Below are 24,798 nucleotides of genomic sequence, written 5' to 3'. Positions count from 1 at the left end.
CCACTTAATGTGCACAGTTAAATGTGTTGTAGTATATTCAAAAAGTTGTGCAATCATCACCACCATCAATTTTAGAACATTTTTATCACCTCCCCCCCAAATCCCCTTCCATCTACTTTCTATCTCTATGGTTTGCCTATTCTGGATGTAGAAATATTTACATCAACTTTGGCCATTCCCTGCCCCTAATCTCTCCCTACCCTAATAATGAATTGATTGCCTTGTTACACTGATTCCTTTGAGTGAAAAGTCACTCTTTTCCATGCTCATCATACTTTTAACTCAGGTAAGGATTATCTCTTGCCCAGGTCACTTACTTATTTACTTAGTGATTACTGACTTCTCCTCCTCTCTCATCATACCCCACTGTATGATGCTGCTTGAGACTCCTAAAACATCCAATGGTTTCCTACTCCTTAGACAATGAAGTTCACACTCCTTAGTGTGGCACGCAATAGCTGCCATATTCAACTCTCATCTTTCCTGCTTGCACCATTCATTCCATGCTTCAATCATACTAAATTATATGAAAAGCATGTGGCACATATGGTACATTTTAAAGTATTCCGTTTTTTTTTTAAACTTCTAAAGCTCGGCTTTCATACTAGATTTTTGTTTTTATACAAATCATACTGGCTTCTAGGCAGAGTTCATAATGCTAAGGCTTTTCTAGAACTGAGATATAAAAATTCATTTTGGGGGGCACCTGGGTAGCTCAGTTAAATGTCCAACTCTTAATTTCAGCTCAGGTCATAACCTCAGGGTTGTGAGATAGAACCCTGCATCAGGTTCTATGCTCAGCTCAGAGTCTGCTTGTCCCTCTCCCTCTGCTTCCCCACCCTCACTCACTATCTCTCTCTTTCAAATAAATAAATAAAATCTTAAAAATTTTCATTTTTCAAGGCAACTAATTTGAAGATTTGATGGACTTGGGACATCTGGGACACCTGGGTGGCTCAGTGGTTAAACTTCTGCCTTCGGCTCAGGGTGTGATCCTGTGGTCCTGGGATTGAATCCCACATCCAGCTCCCTGCAAAGAGTCTGCTTCTCCCTCTGCCTCTGTCTCTGCCTGCCTCTCTTTGTGTGTCTCTCATGAATAAATAAATAAAATCTTAAAAAAAGAGAGAAGATTTTATGTACTCTATAATCAAAAGGATATGGAAACTGAAGAAATTCTATTCAGCTGGTTGGAAAAGACCTTGGGGCAGGGACACAGAGCAGCAGCTGGAGTCAGTATCAGCTCTCCCAAGAAGCCCATGCCAGCCATGTCATCAGGGATGAAAAGTATTACTGGATGTCCTAACACAGGATGGATTCTGCTGCAGAGTAATTCAGCTGTACCAAATTTTGGTCTACTGTCAAAAAACAGGTTAGATAAATTTAGCTTTTCTTGCTTTTAAGAAATTATTTTCTTTCTTTTTTTCTTTTTTGTTTTTAAAGTAGGCTCCACTATGGGGCACCTGGCTGGCTCAGTCAGTGGTGTGTACAACTCAATCTTGGAGTTTTGAGTTCAAGTCCCCACCGTGAATGTACAGATTATTTAAATAATCAATCAATCAATCAATCAATCAATCAATAAATAAATTAGGCCCCACATCCAGATTATTTTAAAGGGCATTTAAAATTCCTTAGATATTAAAAAAAAATAAAATAAAATTCCTTAGATATTTCTAACATATGTGTAACCATATAACCCACCATATCAGTTTTATTGGAATAAGCAACTTGTATCTCATTCAAGGAATCACAAGCAATAGAAAGAGTAGACAAATTGCCCTTTCAGGAATGATGTCATGGCTCCTGAGTTTGCTGCCACTAATGCAGTTTTATATTCTCTAAAGTGTATTTCCTTCATTAAAATTACTCTATGGTTCTGAGCATAAGTTTCCAAGATCAAAGATTAGCATGGTGAGGGTAGGGGTGGAGGGGTCTCTGAATCACAATGGCCTAAAACTAGCTCCTGCTACTTAGATCTGTTTTCACACATGCTACACCTTCCCCTGAAGGAATCTGAGGTCACTGTTTGATAAGAGTAATAAGAAAAAATTAGGACATCTTTCTCTGCTAGAACTCAGTGAAATTTGATATTTGCTTCCTTTCCAACAGCTCTTTTCTAAACAGAAAGAAATATTAATGAACCTTTTCCTCTCTTTAAATTGATCAGGTCATCCAGGAAAATATGTCCACAAATACTGGCTCAGAGGCTTAAACTTTTTCAGTAAATCTATGATAATGAGCTGTCTTCTTGTAAGGACTGTATGACAGTAGAGGCCTACTAAAGAAAGATAAGGGGGTGGGGCTTTGTTTCCTGCATAACTAAAAATTATTTATTTTTTTTCTAAAACTTTTTTAAATTCTACTTTGAAGTGTAATTCTGGGTAAGAGGAAAACAAACAAACAAACAAACAAAACAAAAAACAGACTAAAAAGCCATGGGCAATCTCTTCAAGCCTTAAGATCCTATGACTATCAGTTCTGATTTAAGACATACAAATGGAGTCGAAAACTACTGAATAAATAATAAATTAGTTGGACTTAATAATTAGTTTTTTCTTGCCATAATGCGTGTTCACTTTGGATTCTGAGGTAGGTGGATAGCACAGGAAGGCAAGGCAGAGGGTTCTATTCTATTTATTTACCATCTTCTCCTAGAATTTTTTTTGTAGTCTGAAGAAGGTGGAGGTAGATGATTTCCAAACATATGCAAAATGCTGGTGCACAAAAAAATAACATACAAAGAATTCCTTTGTGTTCACAGTATCTTTCTAGCCAAGAGTTCAAGTAACCATCTAAAGTCATTCCTCTTGGGGATCCCTGGGTGGCTCAGTGGTTGAGTGCTTGCCTTCAGCCCAGGGTATGATCTTGGGGTCCTGGGATCGAGTCCCATGTTGGGCTCCTTTCATGGAGCCTGCTTCTCCCTCTACCTGTGTCTCTGCCTCTCTCTCTCTCTCTCTCTCTCTCTGTGTCTCATGAATAACTAACTAAGATCTTTAAAAAAAATAAAGTTATTCTTTTCTTCTCATATACAAATAAGATTGAAATTAGCAGGGTTTGTTTTATTTCATTTACAGAAGAAAATGTGACATGGAAAATAGAAGGCATATGTCCTTGGGTTAATTAGAATATTATTCAAGGAGCCAGAAATAATAAGAGCTTTTAATACAAATAATTTCAAAGTTTTACTTCTACTTTTCTGACAGAAAATCTGACACCTGGCACTAGGAAATGACGAGTGAGGCTACTTTCAATTTCTACCCACAATCATACTTTTTTTTCCCCACATTCATACTTTTAATAGGAGATTAAAACATGGAAAGGGACAATAATGCTTTTAACCCTTCACCTCACATAATGCCGATAGCTTATAACAAGAGAAATTCCATTCGACAGGTTCAAAGTGGGTTCATTCTTTGTCCTGCAAAGCAAAGAAAAGCTAAGCCGTATTTCAGAGATTCTAAAATCAATCTTTACCTGATACAAATCTTGGACCATGACTACCACACACCCCTCCTCCAGAGATTACTAGAATTCAATAACCAAATAACCAAGGGGAAAATGGCAACTTTTAAGATCACCCACTCTAGTGAGAGGGAAAGACATGAAGTGTTTAGATGAATTTACTTGCTTATTAAAAGCTAACATAGAATAAGAAAATGTGGGGGTCTCAGAAAATTAGTTTCAGAGTGACTTTGGGTCAAAAAGCCAAACCGTGGGGCACCTGGGTGGTTGAGCACCTGACTCTTGATTTCAGCTCAGGTCATCATCTCAGGGTCATGAGATCGAGCCTTTCATGGAGCTCTGCATCAGGCTCTGCACTCAGAGTGGAGTCTGCTTGGGTTTTTCTCTCCCTCTGCCCCTCCCCCCCATGTGCACTGTCTCTAAAACAAACAAATCTTTAAAAAAGGTCAAACTGTGAAGCTACTAGAAATAGGACAATAATGACTGAGAAAAACTATAAAGCCATGGCATAAACTTAAGCCATGGATTTAAGAACTTACCAAAAGATTTCCATGGAAAGGACTCCATTCACTTTTACACTAAAATTAAATCTAATCTGCAAAATAAATGGTATGAGATTTAACATGAACCAGGACATAAATCAAAAACTTCTATACTTAAATTCCAGAGGGGAAGATATTCTTTATATCTCTTTTTTTTCACCTGTACTTTTCCTAAACATAACATAATTAACACAATTAACATTTGTCTGTGCTCAAATTCTGCATCTTAAATATATTAAGTCCTGTACTTCATTCCAAGTGGTCATAGATTATCAGGAGATCCTACCTTTTGTTCTCTGTTCTTCACCCAATGTTATGTGTTTTCCCTCTTAAAGGAACTATCAATTATTCTCTCTTTTTTTCCATTGTTTTTGTATGTAGAAAATTCCATGCTTTTTTCTTTGCTTTTTCTTCCCTGGCCCCTGACTTTTATGTCCTCCCTTCAATTTATTTCACTGTTCTAGTTATTTCCTACCTTTGACTTACATTTTTCTTTCTATATAACGTAATGGGTAATAAGGGACTCTGGAGCCAGACTGTCTGCATTTGAATCCTGACTATGCAAGTTATTTAACTTCTGTACCATAGTTTCCTCAACTGTAAAATGGGAATAATGATGATAAAACCTACTTCACAAGGGCTGTTGCATGGGGTGAGTGAATGAGTGTGTGTGTGGAAAGCACTCAGAATAGTGACTGGCATAATTAAGCATTGAATCCTGCTGACGACAGAAAAAGTAGAAAGCTAGCAAGAAAAAAAAGGAGAAATTATATAGCATACTTAATGTTGTGCACCCCTATAAATATATCTAACTATAGAAATAATAAAAATGATAGCTCTCTAAAGTTTGAAGTACTTTATCAAAATTTCCTGATTTGCTCTTCTAAGTCACTTTGGAAAAGAAGGTGATAGTCAGCAAGGTTTATTATCCAAGTTTAATAGGATAATGAAGTACAGAGGAAAAAAATATATCTAAACTGATACTATAAAACAGTAAGGAAGTAAAAACAACCCAAAGGAAGCTCTAAATCCAAGGGCTCTCACCTATGTCACATGACCAACATCAACACCATGTTAGGGACACAGAAATCAAATCAATTCAATATTAAAAGCTGTAATCATTATCATGAAAAGAAAGAGGACCAACCATATCCTTCCATGTCCTGCAGAGTAGAAATCTCCTGAAATCATATGACAAAAGAAGCATTACTGTGCAAAAGAACAGCTTACCTTAGGGTGTACCATGACAATTTTATGTAAAAAATTCTTTATCACCAGACTATCTGTCATCAAAGTTCTGGGCTTTTCATTAACCTGTAACAACACAACAAAAATATCCACTACACATACACAAACCCAAGAGTACAAATGAGTTAAATTATAGTATCTCTTAGGCACATGGGTGGCACAGAGGGTTAAGTATCAGACTCCTGGTTTCAGCTCAGGTCATGATCTCAAAGTGGTGAGACTGAGCCCCATGTGGAGCTCTGCTCAAAGTCCACTTAATATTCTCTCTCCTTCTACTTCTGCCCTTCCCTGCCTCTCTAAAATAATAAAATAAATCTTTTTAATAAATAATGGTATTTCTTCCTTTAAAGGTAACTTACCCCTCAGAAAGCTTTTCAGACACCCAAGGGTCTAAAACTTGTACACAAAAGGCAATCTTTTTTTAAGATTTTATTTATTTATTCATGAGAGACAGAGAGAGGCAGAGACATAGGTAGAAGGAGAAGCAGGCTCCATGCAGGGAACCCGATGCAGGACTCGACCCCAGGACTCTGGGATCACACCCTGGGCCAAAGGCAGACACCAAACTGCTGAGCCACCCAGGCGACCCATGCAAAAGGCAATCTAATAGCTGTCATTTCTCAGGTTAAACTATTTCTTTCTTTTTTTTTAAGATTTTATTTATTTGTTTGAGAGTGCGTGAAAGAGCAAGAAAAAACACACATGAACAGGGGAAAGGGCAGAGGCAGAGGAAGAAGCAGACTGCCGGCCAAGCTGGAAGCCTGACATGGGGCTAGATCCCAGGGCCCTGGGATCACGACCTGAGCCAAAGACAGAGGCTTAACGACTGAGCCACCCAGAGGCCCCTTGGTTTAAACTATTTCTTTTCTTTTCTTTTCTTTTTTCTTTTAAGATTTATTTATTCATTCATTCAGAGAGAGAGAGAGGCAGAGAGAGAAGTGGGCTCCATGCAGTGAGCCCAACATGGGACTCGATCCCAAGTCTCCAAGATCACGCCCTGGGCTGCAGGCGGCGCTAAACCGCTGCGCTACCGGGGCTGCCCAGTTTAAACTATTTCATGGAACTTCAGGAGATACATGAACAAAGATCAGAGGAAAATCCACAATATCAGAACTAACTTTTGGAATAAATTTAACAGTAATTCAGATCAGAGCTAAGAATAACTCTATCTTGCTCTACCATCCTGATGTGAGTTGATCTGTATTAAGAAGGGAGTGAAAGGGGGCAGCCCCGTGGCTCAGCGGTTTAGTGCCGCCTTCAGCCTGGGGTGTGATCCTGGAGACCTGGGATCGAGTCTCACGTCAGGCTCCCTGCATGGAGCCTGCTTCTCTCTCTCTCTCTCTGTGTCTCTCATAAATAAATAAAATATTTTTTAAAAATGGAGTGAAAGGAGCAGACAACTAAAAAGAACCTATTTTTCAACATCAATCTATTTATCTAAACACTTATTTTTTAGGAAAAGTTGTAAAGCAAAAAAATTCACAAGTCAGAAGACATGTGTTCCAGTACTGGCTCTGTATAAATTATTTAAGTAACCAAGAAAAAAAAATCACTTAATTGTTCTGGGATTTATTTACTAATCTGTAAAACAGGGATAAAAGTGACCCATTCTACTTCACAGAATTGTTTTAAGGATCAAAGAGGGACATCTTGGTGGCTCAGTGGTTCAGCGTCTGCTTTCAGCTCAGGGAGTGATCCTGGAGTCTCGAGGTCTAGTCCCAGCATCAGGGTCCCTGCTTGGGGCCTGCTTCTCCCTCTGCCTATGTCTCTGCTTCTCTCTGTGTCTCTCTCATGAATAAATTTTAAAAATCTTTAAAAAAAAGGATCAAGTAATAATGTGAAAGTATACATTATACATGGCAACAATAGTAGATATCACTTGTTGAATGCCTACTATGTAGCAAGCATTGTGCAAGTGTTATACCTCTTATTACTTCATAACAATCCTGGAAGCAGATATTACTATCCTTTCTTTGTAGTTTTAAAAAAATATCTTATTTATTTATTCATGAGACAGAGAGAGAGGCACAGACACAGACAGGGGGAGAAGCAAGCTCCTTGCAGGGAGCCTGATGCAGGACTCGATCCCCAGGCCCAGGCAGAACTGAAGGCAGAAGCTCAACCACTGAGCCACCCAGGCGTCTCTGTAGCTTTTTTTTCTTTAATGAGATTCAGAGAAATTAAGCAACTTGCCTAAAGTTACTCAAGCTGTTCAGTGATAGAGCCAGGATCGGACCCTATATGTCTAACACCAATTGTCCATGCTCTTTCCAATATACTCAGATACCTCCCTACAAATATAATAAAAATTTATAATCTAATGAAAGCTTTCTCTAGTCCAGAAATGGAGCTAACATATCCTACTTATATCACCTCATTCACCCCTCACAAAAGCCCTATTAGATACTTAAAACCCACATTTTATGGATGAAAAAATATAGTCTCAAAGAGATCAAACAATTTTCTTAAGGTTACCTGATCTGGCTCCAAAGCTTTAGTATTAACCACTTTCCTAGAATGGCTCACTATATTTAATACAGTGTCCCTAAAACCAAAGTTAGAAGGAGTCTTCTAGAAAGTGGAAAAGTCTAGGAAAATGAGAAGAAGAAATAGAGTAAAAAATCAGTAAGTTCTTATTGGTGGCTCAGAGAATACAGACCCATGTAGGTACATGTTAAAGAAAAAAATCGAGGATCCCTGGGTGGTGCAGCGGTTTGGCGCCTGCCTTTGGCCCAGGGCGTGATCCTGGAGACCCGGGATCGAATCCCACGTCGGGCTCCTGGTGCATGGAGCCTGCTTCTCCCTCTGCCTGTGTCTCTGCCTCTCTCTCTCTCTCTCTCTCTCTCTCTCTCTCTCTCTGTGACTATCGTAAATAAATAATTTAAAAAAATTTTTTTAAAGTATTAAAAAGAAAAAAATCGTCCCAGACCTCAAAATATCATAACACAATGAAGAAGAAATGGAAAGAATAAATTATTGTAATACTTTTTCTAAGTACACTGAAAATGAGATCAAGAATTATGCAATGCGGGCAGCCCCGGTGGCTCAGTGGTTTAGCGCCGCCTACAGCTCAGGGCGTGATCCTGGAGACCCGGGATCGAGTCCCACGTCAGGATCCCTGCATGGAGCCTGCTTCTCCCTCTGCCTGTGTCTCTGCCTCTCTCTCTCTCCTCTCTGTGTATTCTCATGAATAAATAAATAAAATCTTTAAAAAAAAAGAATTATGCAATGAGTGGGGAAAATTAAATTATTATAGAATCATTACAAAAATATCAGAAAAATGGATGGGTATTATTATAAAATTCTGGAAACAGATTTAGGATTATTCATATATGTAAATAGTGGTGATTAAACAGTAGCTGCAGCATACACCTCACAGCCACATCCTTCATTTAAAAAATTTTACTATGGGACGCCTGGGTGGCTCAGTTCTCTGCTCAAGTTTTGATCTCAGGGTTGTGAGTTCAAGCCTTGGGTTGTGCTACATGCTGGGTGGGGAGGCTACTTAAAAAAATAACTTAAAAAATAACTTTATTATAAAATGTTCAAATAATAGAAAAGCAATGATCTCTTCAAAGCATTTTTTGTACTTAGCACTTCCAAAACAACTTCTTGGAACAGTTTCAAACTTCTGTAGCTTTGGTTATTATAGGGTACATCACAGAAAGGGCTAATTATATATAGCAGTAAGTAAACCAAGTAACTAAAGATTCCTTCAGTAGCTACCAGAGAGTCTAGAATTAATAATGATGAGAGCTACCACTTACTGAACACCTGCTACATGCCAAACAGTTTATATGCAAGCAGGAAATATTCCCATTTTATTTATGAGAATAATGAGACTAAATAAGCTGTTTAATTTGTCCAAGGTCACACATAGCTAGTTAAGTGGCCGAACTGGAATTCAAACCTAGATCTGACTAAATTCAAACCCCACATTCCACTACGCAATACTGTTGCTCCAAGATAATTCATTATCTGTGCATATAGGTTGGTGAATTGGACATTATGTAATCTATCATTACTTTTATGGAGCCTGATAGGCAATACTTATGCAAACTACTGAATTAGCCACTCAAGACACTTAATGGAGTTTATCATGTACCTGAGCTTACAGAGGTAAATAAAACAACCTCTGAGTTTGAAGAGTTCACAGTTAAGTAAACCAAAAGGCAAATAAATAATTTATATGACAGTATGAAAAGTACTATGATTTACATATATAAGAGATGCTAAAGAAAAAAACAAGAAGGACTGGCAGATAAAGTGATCTAATATCACACCAGCAGAGGATAGTTAACATGAAGTAAATAGCTCCTTTTAAAATCTACTCATAAATTACTGAGAGAGAGAGAGAGAGAATGAACAAAATGTATGTGTGTATATCTACAAGGTCTTTTACAGCCTTTTAGAGTTGGGTATTAGAAACCTAGTACCCCATCTTGACATACATATAGAAGCAGGGAACTTACTTAAGTGTTATTAGGAAAACATAGATGCTGCCAGCCCTGGGCAGTAGAAATCACTATTGAATCATATGTTCCAGCCTTCACCTTTAAGTGTAAATCTAAATGTATCACAGATAATTTGAGCTGTTTTATATTTTCAAACTGAACCTAGGTTTTCATGGGCCCTATATAACTGTCTAGAGAAAAGTCAATCACTGCCTCTGTCTCTTCTTGCCTCTAGTTAAATAGATATAAAGAAATAGAGATAGGCAAATATGAAGATACGTTTGTAGGTATACATGTGTATCTCTATAAATTTTATTATTTAGTACTATGGCAAAAATAAATATAAAAATGGGTAAAGTCTCAAGATCTTGTAAAACCAAACTATTTTTGGAGGGACATGTTACCCTGCCCAATGGACCCCAGGATTCAAGGCTAAGTCTGAGCATAAACACAAGACCTTGCATCTCTTCTAAATGAAGCTTCAGTATTCCCTGCGATTAGCTCTCCTTGCATGTCCAAATCAGTGGATCATCTATTATAGTTTTTTCATGGATGTCTCCACTGACTTGCCTCCACTATGAACCTTGATACTTGATCCTTCTCCCCATTTGAGGTATATAAGTTGTTCACAATCTCCCTTTCTTCTCTTCTCACTCTCTTCATTCAAATATCTTTTAAATAGCTGCAAGGTACTAGAGACAATGAGATGTAATGGAACAAATGCTTTCAGGGAACTCTTGGTCCTATTCTGAGGTCATACTGTTCTTTGCTGCTCCTCATCTATCGCCAGCTGACTACAGGCACTGAGCTCGTATTTCCTCTGTACCTTAAGACCTGCCATCAGCTGGGCTGACTTCCACATCCAAGTAGATGGCCTGTCTAAGCAACAACTTAATCTCACAATTTCCTGACCTCTTCAACTCCAACGACCTTGACATCCACGCATTTCCAGCCACCTATTTCCATGGCCATGGTTTGGAACTGTACCATTCTAAAAACCTGAAACTGAAATGCCTCATTCTTATGTGAAAAGATGCACACCAAGATGTTAACAGTGGCTATCATGATTAAGTCAAATTATTTATGTTCGGGATCCCTGGGTGGCGCAGTGGTTTGGCGCCTGCCTTTGGCCCAGGGCGCGATCCTGGAGACCCGGGATCGAATCCCACGTCGGGCTCCCGGTGCATGGAGCCTGCTTCTCCCTCTGCCTGTGTCTCTGCCTCTCTCTCTATCTCTCTGTGACTATCATAAATAAATAAAAAATTAAAAAAAAAATTAAAAAAAAATTATTTGTGTTCTAAATTTTCCTGAGGGAAACAATAAGACAAACTTTATCAGTCTGAAGACAAATTCCTATTCTTTCAAGTCTCTGAACCCGTTATGCCCAGAAAATCTGTTTTCAGTCTCATCAAGACCCCTTGGCCACTTCCCACTGCATTAGGTACCTTCTTCTATGTTATACACCCTACTCTATCATGACACATATTACATTGTATTGTAATTATATGTTTGCTTGTTTATCTTTTCCTTTAGGAACTTGGAATCAAATAATGTATCTTGGGACTCTGTACTTTCAACATCTACCACAGTGAGGCTGACTTGAACAAACACAGAATATATATTTCTGTGTCAGTGAATATATATTCAAACAGACCTGATTAAAATGAGTAAGATTTTAGTTCAAATTCTTATTCTGTCACTTAACTTTCATATGACCGTGAAGAAGTCCATTGAATTCTCTGAATCTTAGTTTTCTTGTATCTGTAAAACGGGGAGATAATCCCTGTTCTATCTACTTCACAGAGTTGTCAGGAGGCTTAAATAATATATATAAAAGTTAGGGATAAAAATTAAAGAAGATGTGGTCTATATATACAATGAGTATTACTCAGCCATTAGAAATGACGAATACCCACCATTTGCTTCAACGTGGATAGAACTGGAGGGTATCATGCTAAGTGAAGTAAGTCAATCGGAGAAGGACAAACATTGTATGGTTTCATTCATTCGGGGAATATAAAAAATAGTGAAAGGGATTAAAGGGGAAAGGAAAGAAAATGAGTGGGAAATATCAGAGAGGGTGACAGAACATGAGAGACTCCTAACTCTGGGAAATGAACAAGGGGTAGTGGAAGGGGAGGTGGGCAGGGGGTTGGGGTGACTGGGTGACAGGCACTGAGGGGGGCACTTGACGGGATGAGCACTGGGAGTTATACTATATGTTGGCAAATCGAACTCCAATAAAAAAATATACAAAAAAAAGATCAGTTTAGACTGGTAAAACACATGATCTCCTTTTCTAGAACTGCTTTTCTTGGTTCACTGAAAAAAAACTTTTTTTTTATTGCTACTTGACATTAATAGTTTCAGAGCTGACTAACCATTAATTGCTCTAGATTGTTTACCCATCATTCCCCTAAAGAAGATAAGGCACAACCAAAGATATCTATTGTCATAATACTGCACCCATTTCCTTCAAGAAGAAACATATAATTGTCCAAACATGAAGAAAAGCCTCCCAAATGCTTCTTCGGAGAATGTTTAAAGCACTCTAATTCCTTATGTTTCCACAAACTCAAAGGAAAGAAAGATAAGGGATCAGAGAATTGTTAAAGAGAATGGAGAACTCAACTGTCACTCTTATAAATCTGTGCTACAAATAAATCAATAAAGATCTTTAAGCCAACCTAATAAAAATTATCCAAATAGGATCTGCACTGAGAATCCATTTTTATTTTCTTTTTCAGGAGATCCAAATTCAAACGACTGCTTGTTTCGGTGGTTCTTAAATTTATCTGCACATTAGGAACCATCTGGGATTTTTTTCCATCTAGGATTTCAAAAATATCCCAAAGCCCAGGCTGCATCAGTATGAACTGAATTGTGTCTCCCAAATTTCACACACTGAAGCCCTAGCTTCCTATGTGAATGTACTTGGGGATAGGGCCTTAAAGATATTTAATTAAAGTTAAATGAGTTCATAAGCGTGGAACCCTAATCTGATAGAACACTAGTCCTTATAAGAAGAGGAAACTCCAGAAAGCTCTCTCTCTCGATATACAGAGGAAAGGCCATATGAGGAAACAATGACAAGCCACTTTAATCTTAAACTTCTAGCCTCCAAGAGTATGAGGAAGTAAGTTTCTGTTGTTTACCCAATTCATAGTTTGTTTTTTATGGCAACTGAGCAAACCAATCCAACACCCCAGACCAATAAAATCATAATCTCTTGGAGCGGAACACAAATACCAATATTTTGAAAGCTACCAAGTGTTTTAAAATCTGTACAGAGAAGTTCAGGAACAAATGACTTATTTCATTTTAACTTGGAACTATGATGTACCTAGGTTTTTCTTTACCATTACTAGATTTGTAGAAAAATAAGAATTGAGACATCTGTAATTTATAGAACCACAACAAAACCTGCCTCAAAAATCATCTGGAATCTTGTTACCCCTGATATGTCCTGAGAAGAGCTGGGTTCCTCTGAAGACCAATTCAGCTTTGCAGAGAATCCAGGCAATATAGATTGTATTTCTGTGTGAGAAGAAATGGCGACAAAAAGAAAAAGCAGTTTGGATAAGCACCAGAGTTTCTGGAATTGTTTATTAAACTGATGAGCCAAGAAGGCATTTCCCTGATGAAAAGATTATCTGCAAAATTTAAAATATGACTGGAAATGGCTATGCATCAGCAAATTGCTTAAACATTTAGAATTACTTTATGGGGTTAAGACTCTTAATCTCAGGTTTTCAATTTTTCACATTTGCTAAATCAATTTGTATTTTCAGTTAATTTCCACAAGGTCATGTCCAAAGCCAGAAATCTTCAGCACTGATAACTCTAACTTATATTCTTGTATTTTTTAATAAAATAACTTATTTAATAAACACAAAGTGAGCTAATTTAGAACTAAAGCAGAGAAATTCAAGAATGACCCTCTCAGGCAGTTACCTAACACAGTATGTTTATTAATAAAGCAGTCTTTAACAAAGTAAAGCAAACTATTGATATTTTAATTCATAAATTAACTACTTGGTATAGTTACATATGTAGACTTAGAACTATCTTTCCACAAAGCGCCAGTGGGTCCTGCATCATCAAAATTTGCATCATGGTTCTTCCCTTCTGTACCTTGGCACTCATATTATAAAGGAAAAAAACAAATCTCCCATTTTATAAAATGCTATCCCTTATTTCTCCTCTACAGTACTATTAAAATAGAGAACTACAAATGAATAAAGATAGCTTGCAGAGACTGCAAGCTCTAACTTGTAAATGAGGTTGACAATATTGATATTATACAAGAATTCAACTTTAAAAACCTATTTACAAAATACATCCTAATAGTGCAACTTTCTCCTACAGCATTCATATTACATATCTAATAAAGCTTTAACCATCTCAAAAAGTATGAACAAGATCAAGTACTAGCTATCATTCTTAATGGGTAGTATTTTTCTTACTCTTATTTGTTTTTCAAGTGTATTCAGTCATAAAGCATGGAATAATATGGCTGCAAGGTTACGCTACACTGAAGTTTAGTGAACTTGGCACTGAACCAAGATGCCTTGCATCAATCTTCAGTTTTATCAGTGACCAACTTACTGACCTAAGGTGACTTTCTTTTTACTGTGACTAAATTACCTTTCTGTGAAATATAAAATTTGTTCCTGAATCTTATTTTGTCTTTGAAGCATTGATACAATGCAGAATGGGGAAAACGTGTAGATATGTGAGAAGAAGCCTTGTTAATAACTAAATTCTGCAGAAATCTTAATAAGAATTTAAATAAAATATGTAGTGATTTGAGGGAAATCAATTTCAATTGCCTCACTTCATACACAGACACACACACACACACACAAAGTCCAGATGGATTGACTAGAGTTAAATATGAAAAGTAGAACAATAAAACTAAATAAAAGTCTTCTATTTCAAGGTAAATTGAGCATATGTTGAAACTGCATCTTCCCAAACACATAAAATGATAAAACAGATATTTTAAAGTTTTTATTTCGATTCTAGTTAACACACAGCATAATATTAGTTTCAGGTGTATAATATAGATTCAACCCTTCCATACAGCACTCAGTGCTCATTACAAGTGCACTCCTTAATCCCCATCACCTATTAAAACAGGTGTTTTTAAAACGTAATAAATACATAGCACGGTGAGAAAGAGAGACAAATCCTTATAGATCAGAAATGGAGAGGTAAATTTCCCTCATCTTCAGAAAGGAAAAAGAGAGAGAATCTATAATAGTAGGTATGGACCGAAAATGCACACCATATTTGGGGTTTGAACTAGGGAAAAAATATGGGGCTAATACTGCAACAGCCATAGGTTTAAGAACAAGATCCATACAGGCCACACATAGGAGATCTAAACAAACATGAACAGAGGCCAGAGATTTGCCATCTGCCTACCAGAGAGTTGGTTAGAGCCAAGTGATGCTAGTGAGAGCATCAATGATGCAGGTTGAGGGCCTTAGAGCTATGTCATATAAGTGGAAATAAGATTCAGAACTATATAATTTCTTAAGATGTAAACGCATTGTATCTTGCCACTTAAGCAAAATTTAATACTATATTATATAGGATTTATATTACATTATATAGGATTTAATCCTATACATATATACATATACATATATATGTACATATACATATATAACCCTATATATGTATATATGTATAATCCCATATATGTAAATATAAGATTAAGCTTTGCCATATAAATAAACATAAATATATATACATATACATGTACATGGCTCAGCAACAGAAAACCCCCTACTGGAAACCTGTCAATGCAGGATGTGTTCAAAACAAATAGATGATGGACAATTAACTCTTAACTAAAAGTTACCAACCAGGAATATGGATACAAAGGAACTGTCATGCACTGTTTGTGGGAAAGTAAACTGGTATAGCCACTGTCGAAAATAGTATGGAGTTTCCTCAAAAAATTTAAAATAGAACTTCCATATGATCCAATAATTCGACTAATGGGTATTTATATAAAGAAAAGGGAAAAATTAATTCAAAAAATATATGTACCCCTATGTTTATTGCAGGATTATTTACAACAGCCAAAATAGGGAAGTGCCCATTGATAGATGAATGAACAAGAAGATGTGGTACAAGCACACACACACACACAGTGGAAGATTACACAGCCATAAAAATCATATCTGGGATCCCCGGGTAGCTCAGCGGTTTAGCGCCTGCCTTTGGCCCAGGGCGTGATCCCGGAGTCCCGGGATCGAGTCCCACATCAGGCTCCCTGCATGGAGCCTGCTTCTCCCTTTGCCTGTGTCTCTGCCGTTCTCTCTCATGAATAAATAAATAAAATCTTAAAAAAAAAAAAGAAAGAAAGAAAAAAAATTCTCTTCTAAAATAAATAAATAAATAAATAAATAAATAAATAAATAAAATGTAGTGTTTAAAAAAATCATATCTATTTGTAGACAACACGAATGGTATTCTGCTAAGTGAAATAAGTTAGACTGAGAAAGACAAATACCATACGAATTTCACTTATAAGTGGAATCTAAGAAACAAAACATATAAATAAACAAGCAAACAAAACAATCAGACCTATACATAACAGAACAAACTGATGGTTGCTAGAGGGGAGGGGGATGGGAGATGGGCAAAATGGGTGGTACAGAGTAACAGTTACAGGTTTCTGGTACGGAATGAACAGGTCATGAGAATAAAAGGTTACAGCTTAGCGAGTATAGTCAATGATGTTGTAATACTGTTGTATGGTGACAGCTACATTGAGCTGAGCATGGCATAACATATACACATGTTCAATCACTATACTGTATACATGAAACTAATATAACACTGTGTGTCAACTATACTCAATAAAGTTTTTCAAAAAATAATATACTGCCATCAATTAAACAGAAAGATTAAGGGGGGGGGAACCCTGTTATAAATCTTGGAAATTAAAGATACAGTATTTGAAATGAAAATGTTACAGAAGGCATATTAGTGGCTGTAAAAGAACACACTTAAAGGAAAAGGTAGTACCTGAATCTTTCATAGCAGCACAATTCATAGCAGGCAAAAGTGGAAACAACCCAATGTCCATCAATAATATACAGATTAACAAAATATGTGATATTCTTCAGCCACAAAAATAAATTATTGTTACATGCTATAAGACAGATGAGTCTGGAAAACATAATGCTTAATGAAAGAAGCCAGGCACAAAAGGCTACATATTGTATTATTTCATTTATATTTAATGTCCAAAATGGCAAATCCACAAAGATATTAAGGATTTTAAAAAGACATAAACATAAAAATTTTAAATAAGAAATATTTGGATATTAACAGATCCAGAATAAATAATTACTGAGAATTATCAAATTAAGTACTATTTGAATAAATGTACCAAATGTCAAGCAGGATAAATTTCTTTTAAAAAAGAGGCACGGAAAAAAAAAAAAAAAAGAGGCACGAAAAAAGTCACACAGCAGAACATATCACAATGAAACCCAGAATAACAAAGATAAAGAGAAAACTGTTGAAACTACAAAAGAGAAGGAAATTATCCCAAAGAAGCATGAATTAGACTTCTCATCAGCAACACTAGAAGCCAGAAGATAAAATTAAGTACTATTGTCAAAGACCAGAAAAATTTTAACTTTCAATCTGGACTTTTAGGAAAATCAAATTACCATTAAAGAATGAGAAACTGTAAATATTTATGTTCTACAAGCTCTTGATGAAAAAGACCTAAATAAACCAAATAAATCAATATAACCACTTAAAAATGACTTTAAATTTGCACCTTTTGGGGGCAACTGGGTGGCTCAGTCAGCTAAGCATCTGCCTTTGACTCAGGTCATGATCCTAGGGTCCTGGGATCAAGCCCTGCATCAAGCTTCCTGCTCAGTGGGGAGTCTGCTTCTCCCTCTGCCTCTCTCCTTGCTCATGTTTTTTCTCTCTCTTTCTCAAATAAATAAAAAAAAATCTTAAAAAGAAATTTGCACCTTTTTGCTGAGATAGTGGTGATAAGGAAGAATGAATTATATCATCAACAATATCAAACTATCTCTTCATGCAACTCTTCAACTGTTAAAGTAGAAACATTTCAATCATGTGGCAATGTAAACATACATCAAAACAATATATTGGAACTTCTCTTTCCAGCAATGATGAAATAACAGGTACCAAATCAGCCCTCCCACCAAAGGCTACTATAAAATTGAGTAAAACATATGAGTCAGTTGTTTTCAGGAACTGGATAAGAGCACAGGTATGTGATCCCTGACAGAAGGCAAATTCCTGAAGTGAACCTACAATTGCCCTGGATATCTGCCTATGGAAATTTTCTCATCCACTAGCAGGGACCTAGAGCCCTACACTACAGTGGTTCCAGTAAATTGAGGAGACACAGAACAGAGTTCAGAGTTGCAGAAGTACCTGGAATCTAGTAGGGTGCACTGGAGGGGAGGAACTTCTACAGAAGTGGGTACCGAAAGTCTGTGTGGGAGGTCCCCATGAGTCCTTGGTCAAAAGCTGGACTATGCATGTACAGGTGGGATTATATAAAATCTCCCAGACAGCAGTTGCAATGGAGATTGGAATACCAGCGGTCAAGCAGTACTGGAAAATGTTGGCCTTCAAGTCCAATCAGAATGGAGAGACCTTGATAAAACTGATGATGTCTAGCTAAGATGCCAAAAAAAAGGTAAGGCTTGGGCAGCTTGGGCAGCAGTTTAGCGCCTCTTCAGCCCAGGGTGTGATCCCAGAGTCCCGGGATCAAGTCCCACATCTGGCTCCTTGCAGAAGCCTGCCTCTCCCTCTGTTTGTGTCTCTGCCTCTCTTTCTCTTTGTGTCTCTCGATAATAAACAAAATCTTCTAAAAAAAAGAATTTAAAAACAAAAAACAAACAAAAAACAAAACCCAACAACAATTTGTGGATGAAAACCTGCTCTTGATCTACCCTATAAAAAAAAAACAAAAAACCATCTACCCCTCCTCTGTAGATCTTAAGACTCCAAGCCTTAAAACTCCAAATCTTAAGATCTACAGAGGAGACAGTATGGAGGTTTAGTAGTATCAAGTTAAAAGAGTTTGGAAAATGACTTGGTTTCTACATATCAATTCTATAAAATGTACAACAAGCTAACACAAGGTTAAGGTGATTAGCCTACTAGAACTGCCTGCTAGAATAAAAATCAACACTCTCCAGAGATAAAACAGAATATAATATATGAACACAGTACCCAATATAAAATTAAGGATTTACTAGACATGCAAAGAAAAAAAAGCAATCAAAAACAAGCCTGTTAATGTTACATTTAGGAGAAGCTTTAAAGCACATACTATTATTAAAATGTTAAAAGACAAAGGTAGTTTAAATAAGTCAACTGATACGAAATATCAGCAGAGAAGTATACACTGTAAAAAAAAAAAAAACCAAATGGAAATTCTCTAACTGAAAAGTTCAATAAATGAAGAAATTTCTGGACAGTTTTAATAGATTAGATATGAAAAAAAATCAGTAAAATTATAGGAGACAACAAAAATTATCCAATCTGAACAACAGAGGAAAAGAGATTGAAGAAAAATGGAATCTTAGAAATCTATAGAAATCTATAGATAGAACAATATCAACCAGTTACAGATATGTATAACCGGAGTTCCAGAAAGAAAAGAAAGTAGAATAGGACAGAAAAATATGAAAAACTCATGGATAATTTTTGTTTAATTTGATGAAAAATATTAAGATGTGAAAAACTCAGCAAACCCCAAGCAGGATAAATGCAAAGAAAATCACACCTAAGTACATAATGGTCAAAGTGATTTAAAAAAAAAAGATAAATAGAGAATCTTGAAACAAGCTGGGGGGAAACGCACATAATACATACAGAGCAACTATAATATGAATTACACTGACTTCTTCTGAGAAACAGTCGAGGCCAGAAGACAATGGAGTGACATCTTTTAAAACGCTGTCAACCTAAAATTTCAAATCCAATGAAACATTCTTTTAAAATGAAGGTAAAGGGCACCTGGGTGGCTCAGTCAGTTAAGCATCTGCCTTTGGCTCAGGTCATGATCCCAGGCTCCTGGGATCTAGCCCCACACTGGGGTCCCTGCTCAGTAGGTAGCCTGCTTCTCCCTCCCCCTCTGCCTGTTGCTCCCCCTGCTTGTACTCTCTCTGTCAAATAGATAAATAAAATCTTTTTAAATACAAAAAATAAAATGAGGGTAAGATACAGACATTTTTAGACAAACAGAAGATTAAATAACTTGTTGGCAGAAGACTTGTACTACAAGAAATGCTAAAGGATGTTCTTTAGGCTGAAGAAGAAAATCCAGAAGGAACGAAGAAATGAAGAGCACCAGAAATAAATGAGTAAATACAAAAGATAATTTTTTCTCATATTTTTCCTAACCTACAACTAACAGTTTAAAGCAAAAGAATAACATCTTAGAATGATAACATCTGAAAATACTCAGAGTAGAAAATAGTATTGAATTATATAACACCCCAAATAAAATAAATATCCACAAGTTTATTCTGATAGAAATAACTGGGTTAATAAAAAGGTGAAGAAGGTGTAAGCTCTTTTTTTTTTAATTTTTTTTTATTTATTTATGATAGTCACACAGAGAGAGAGAGAGAGGCAGAGACACAGGCAGAGGGAGAAGCAGGCTCCATGCACCGGGAGCCCAAGGTGTAAGCTCTTGCTTACAAATTTCAATAAATAAATATAGAAGAAATGAGGACAAAAAATAAGAAGAAATGAGGACATATGAAATCACAATAACACAAGAGTAATAATTGCTGAAGGCAAGATCTACCAATGAATACTAAATTAGTGGACGAACATTTAAGGAAAAACAGGGTACTTGCAAAGTCTTATAGTATTTCCCCTAAATATTTAAAACCTACAAGAAGTAACTCTACTTGGAAAAATCTGGCAGATAACCCCTCAAACAAATAATCAAGGTCAGCTTTACTAATAAAAACATCAACATCATCAGTTCCTTCATATGGTACACTGAAATGGATACATTATCTTGGGGGCATTGTTTCCAACAATATAACATTCAATCTAATATAAGAACATATCACACAAGCTATAAAATAACTGACAAATATTCTTCAAAAGTATCAAGGTCATGAAAGAAAAAGGAAGACTGAGAAACTGTCACAAATTGAAAGAGATTAATAAAACATAACAACTAAATGCTAAGTGAGATCCTGTAATGGATCCAGAAACTGAAAAAGAATGTAAGTAGAAAAACTGGTAAAATTGGGGCAGCCCCGGTGGCACAGCGGTTTAGCGCCGCCTGCAGCCTGGGGCGTGATCCTGGAGACCCAGGATCGAGTCCCGCATCGGGCTCCCTGCATGGAGCCTGCTTCTCCCTCTGCCTGTGTCTCTGCCTCTCACACTCTCTCTCTCTCTCTGTGTGACTATCATAAATAAATAAATAAAAATTTAAAAAAAGAAGCATGATGAGTCTAAAGAACCATCATTAAAAAAAAATAAAAATAAAAATGGACACAGGTGGGGCACCTGAGTGGCTCAGTGGTTGAGGGTCTGTCTACCTTTGGCTCAGGTCATGATCCTGGGGTACTGGGATCGAATCCCACACCAGGCTCCCTGGAGGGAGCCTGCATCTCCCTCTACTTGTGTCTCTGCCTCTCTCTGTGTGTGTCTCTCATGAATAAATAAATAAAAAATTTAATGAATAGGGCAGTCCCAGTGGCGCAAGCGGTTTAGCGCCACCTGCAGCCCAGGGCGTGATCCTGGAGACCCTGGATCGAGTCCCACATCGGGCTCTCTGCATGGAGCCTGCTTCTTCCTCTGCCTGTGTCTCTGCCTCTCTCTGTGTGTGTCTCTATGAATAAATAAATAAAATCTTTTAAAAAATTTTTAATAAATAAATACAAAGGATATAAATAAACATTTTTCCAAAGACATACAGATGGCTAATAGATGTATGAAAAGATGCTCAATGTCACTAATCATCAGGAAAATGCAAATCAAAACCACAATATCACCTCACAAAATGGCTACTATCAAAAAGATAAGAAATAATAAAGTGTTGGTGTGGATGTAAAGAAAAGTGAACCCTTGTACATTGTTGATAAGAATGTAAATTGGTGCAGGCACTATGAAAAAAAAATTAACAATGTAACTACCATATGATCCAGCAATTCTACTTCTGGGTATTTATCTAAAAACAACAAAAACATTAATTTGAAAAGTTATATGCATACACATGTTCACTGCAGCATTATTTACAATAGTCAAAATATGGAAACAGCCTAAGTTTCCACTAGTGGATGAGTGGATAAAGAAAATGTGGATAATATTCCATATTGCATATATATATATATAAATGGGATAATATTCTATTGTATGTATATATACATAATGTGCATATATAATAAGATATATATAATGCAATATTATTCAGTCTTTAGAAAAATGAAATCTTGCCAGTAGTGATGACACAGATGAACCTTGAGGGCATTATGCTAAGTGAAGTCAGAGAGAAAAAAACAAATGCCGTATGATCTCACTTATGTGTGAAATCTAAAAGAAAAAAATGCAAGGTGCCTGGGTAGCTCGGTAGGTTAAGCATCTACCTTTGGCTCAGGTCATGATCCCAGGGTCCTGAGATTGAGCCCTGAGTCAGGCTCCCTGCTCAGCGGGAAACTGCTTCTCCCTCTCCCTCTGCCTCGCCCCACCACTTGTGCATGCTCTCTTTCAAATAAATAAAATCTTTTTTAAAAAAGAAAAAAATGGGGATCCCTGGGTGGCTCAGTGGTTTGGCGCCTGCCTTTGGCCCGGGGTGCGATCCTGGAGTCCCAGGATCAAGTCCCGCGTCGGGCTCCCTGCATGGAGCCTGCTTCTCCCTCTGCCTGTGTCTCTGCCTCTCTCTCTATGTCTATCATAAATAAATAAATAAACAAACAAACAAATCTATCTTTAAAAAAAAATGAGCTTACAGATATGGAAAACAGACTGGTAGTTCCCAGGAGGGGGTGGATAGAGGAGTAAAGGGAGTCAAAAGATACAACCTTTCAGTTATAAAATAAATAAGGGAATGTAATGTACACCATGGTGACTAGTTAATATTGTACTCATATGTACTTTCATGTCCTTACTGCTCATTTGAGAGTTGCCAAAAGAATAGATCTTAAGGGATGCCTGAGTGGCTCAGAGGTTGAGCGTCTGCCTTTCGCTCAGGGCGTGATCCTGGGATCCAGGATCGAAAAAAAAAAAAGAATAGATCTTAAAAGTTATCATCATAAGAAAAAAATTTGTATCTATATATGGTGATGGATGTTAACTAGACTTACTGTAGTAATCATTTCACAATGTATACAAACATCAAATCATTGTTGTATACCTAAAATTAATATAATATTAAACATCAATTATACCTCAATTTAAAAACTGTTCCTCATTGGATTGTTTTGGTGCTTTTATCAAGTATGGGCCTGTAAGTATGGGCCTGTTTCTGGACTCTATTCTTTCTCACTGTTCTTTTTTTTTTTTTTAAGATTTTTTAAAAATTTATTTATTCATGAGAGGCAGAGAGAGAGAGAGAGAGAGAGAGAGAGAGAGAGAGGCAGAGACACAAGTAGAGGGAGAAGCAGGCTCTGTGCAAGGAGCCTGATGTAGGACTCGGTCCTGGGTCTCCAGGATCAGGCCCTGGACTGAAGGCGGTGCTAAACCGCTGAGCCACCTGGGCTGCTCTCTGTCTGTCTTTATGCCATTTCAACACTATCTTAATTATTGTAGCTTTATTTTTTTTTTAAAAAATGTATTTATTTATTCATAAAGAGAGAGAGGCAGAGACACAGGCAGAGAGAGAAGCAGGCTCCATGCAGGGAGCCCGACGTGGGACTTGATCCCAGATCCCCAGGATCACACCCCGGGCCGCAGGCGGCGCTAAACTGCTGCGCCACTGGGGCCGCCTTACCGTAGCTTTATAGAAAGTAGGGTAGGTTAAGTCCTCCAATAATGTTCTTTTTCAAGTTTGTTTTAGTTATCCTAGGTCCTTTTCATTTCCATATATTTTCCCTGTGTTTTATTGTCATTTTGATTTAAAGATTTTACTTATACTTGTTTTTTGAGAGAGAGTGTGTAGAAAGAGTGTGTGAGTGGGGGAAGGACAGAGGGAGAGAATCTCAAGCAGACTCCCTGCTGAGTGCAGAGCCTGACCTGGGGTTTGATCTCACAACCCTGAGATCATGACCTGAGCAGAAATCAAGAGTTGAATGCTTAACAGACTGAGCCACCCAGGTATCCTTTGTTTTTTAAGTAGGCTCCACACCCAGCATGGAGCTTGAGATCAAGACTTGAATGAGATCAAGAGTTGGATACTCAACCAACTGAGCCACCCAAGGCACCCTTTCATTTTCCCTGTTTTAAAAAAAAATTAACTGGGATCCCTGGGTGGTGCAGCGGTTCGGCGCCTGCCTTTGGCCCAGGGCGCGATCCTGGAGACCCGGGATCGAGTCCCACATCGGGCTCCCGGTGCATGGAGCCTGCTTCTCCCTCTGCCTGTGTCTCTGCCTCTCTCTCTCTCTCTCTGTGACTATCATAAATAAATAATAATAAAAAAAATTAACAGCCCTTGGAGACTTCTGGGTAAGAGTGCAGAGTAGGAGGATCCTAGGCTTACCTTGTCCCACAGATATACCTAGATAAACACAGCGTAAACAACTCAGCTATAATATATAAATGACCTGAACACTGGTAGCACAGACAGCTAAATCTAGAGAAGAGGCCACATCAAAGAGGGTAGGAAGGGCAGAAACACAGTCAGGAGCCAAAATGACCCAGAGGGCTATCTACCCATGGGAGGGAGAGATGCCAGGGCATAGAGAGGAGAGAGAGAAGATCCCACACTACACACCCCAGGCAACCCAGGCACAGGGCACCCGTGCCAGGAAGACAAAACCAACATAACATTTGGCTTTGAAAATCATAGGGTCCTAACTTCACAAGTTCTTACAATCTGTGGGTTTAATACCCGGAACTTTAAAAATCAGTAGCTGAGCTCTGGGAGAGCTGGAAGGGATAGGAAACTG

The 24,798-nt window shown here is 37.4% G+C and overlaps 1 protein-coding gene across 3 annotated transcripts in view; it reads right to left on the bottom strand.

Moving 5' to 3' along the window:
- The window catches only part of TOP6BL (TOP6B like initiator of meiotic double strand breaks), a 106,470-nt gene that overhangs the window by 35,972 nt on the left and 45,700 nt on the right, over window positions 1-24,798 (bottom strand). For 2 of the 3 annotated variants that reach the window (XM_072758491.1, XM_072758490.1), the window contains 5 exons: window positions 13,158-13,240; window positions 5,232-5,315; window positions 3,999-4,054; window positions 3,344-3,415; window positions 1,160-1,355 (listed from right to left, as the gene is read on the bottom strand). In XM_072758491.1, the coding sequence (XP_072614592.1) occupies window positions 1,160-1,355; window positions 3,344-3,415; window positions 3,999-4,054; window positions 5,232-5,315; window positions 13,158-13,240 (491 nt within the window). Of the gene's footprint in view, window positions 1-1,159; window positions 1,356-3,343; window positions 3,416-3,998; window positions 4,055-5,231; window positions 5,316-13,130; window positions 13,241-24,798 lie in introns of all 3 variants that reach the window. The other variant, XM_072758492.1, reaches the window with a different exon arrangement.

Source organism: Vulpes vulpes, chromosome 5, assembly GCF_048418805.1.
Source record: "Vulpes vulpes isolate BD-2025 chromosome 5, VulVul3, whole genome shotgun sequence".
Taxonomy (NCBI): domain Eukaryota; kingdom Metazoa; phylum Chordata; class Mammalia; order Carnivora; family Canidae; genus Vulpes; species Vulpes vulpes.
This window is presented reverse-complemented; position numbering and strand designations above follow the sequence as displayed.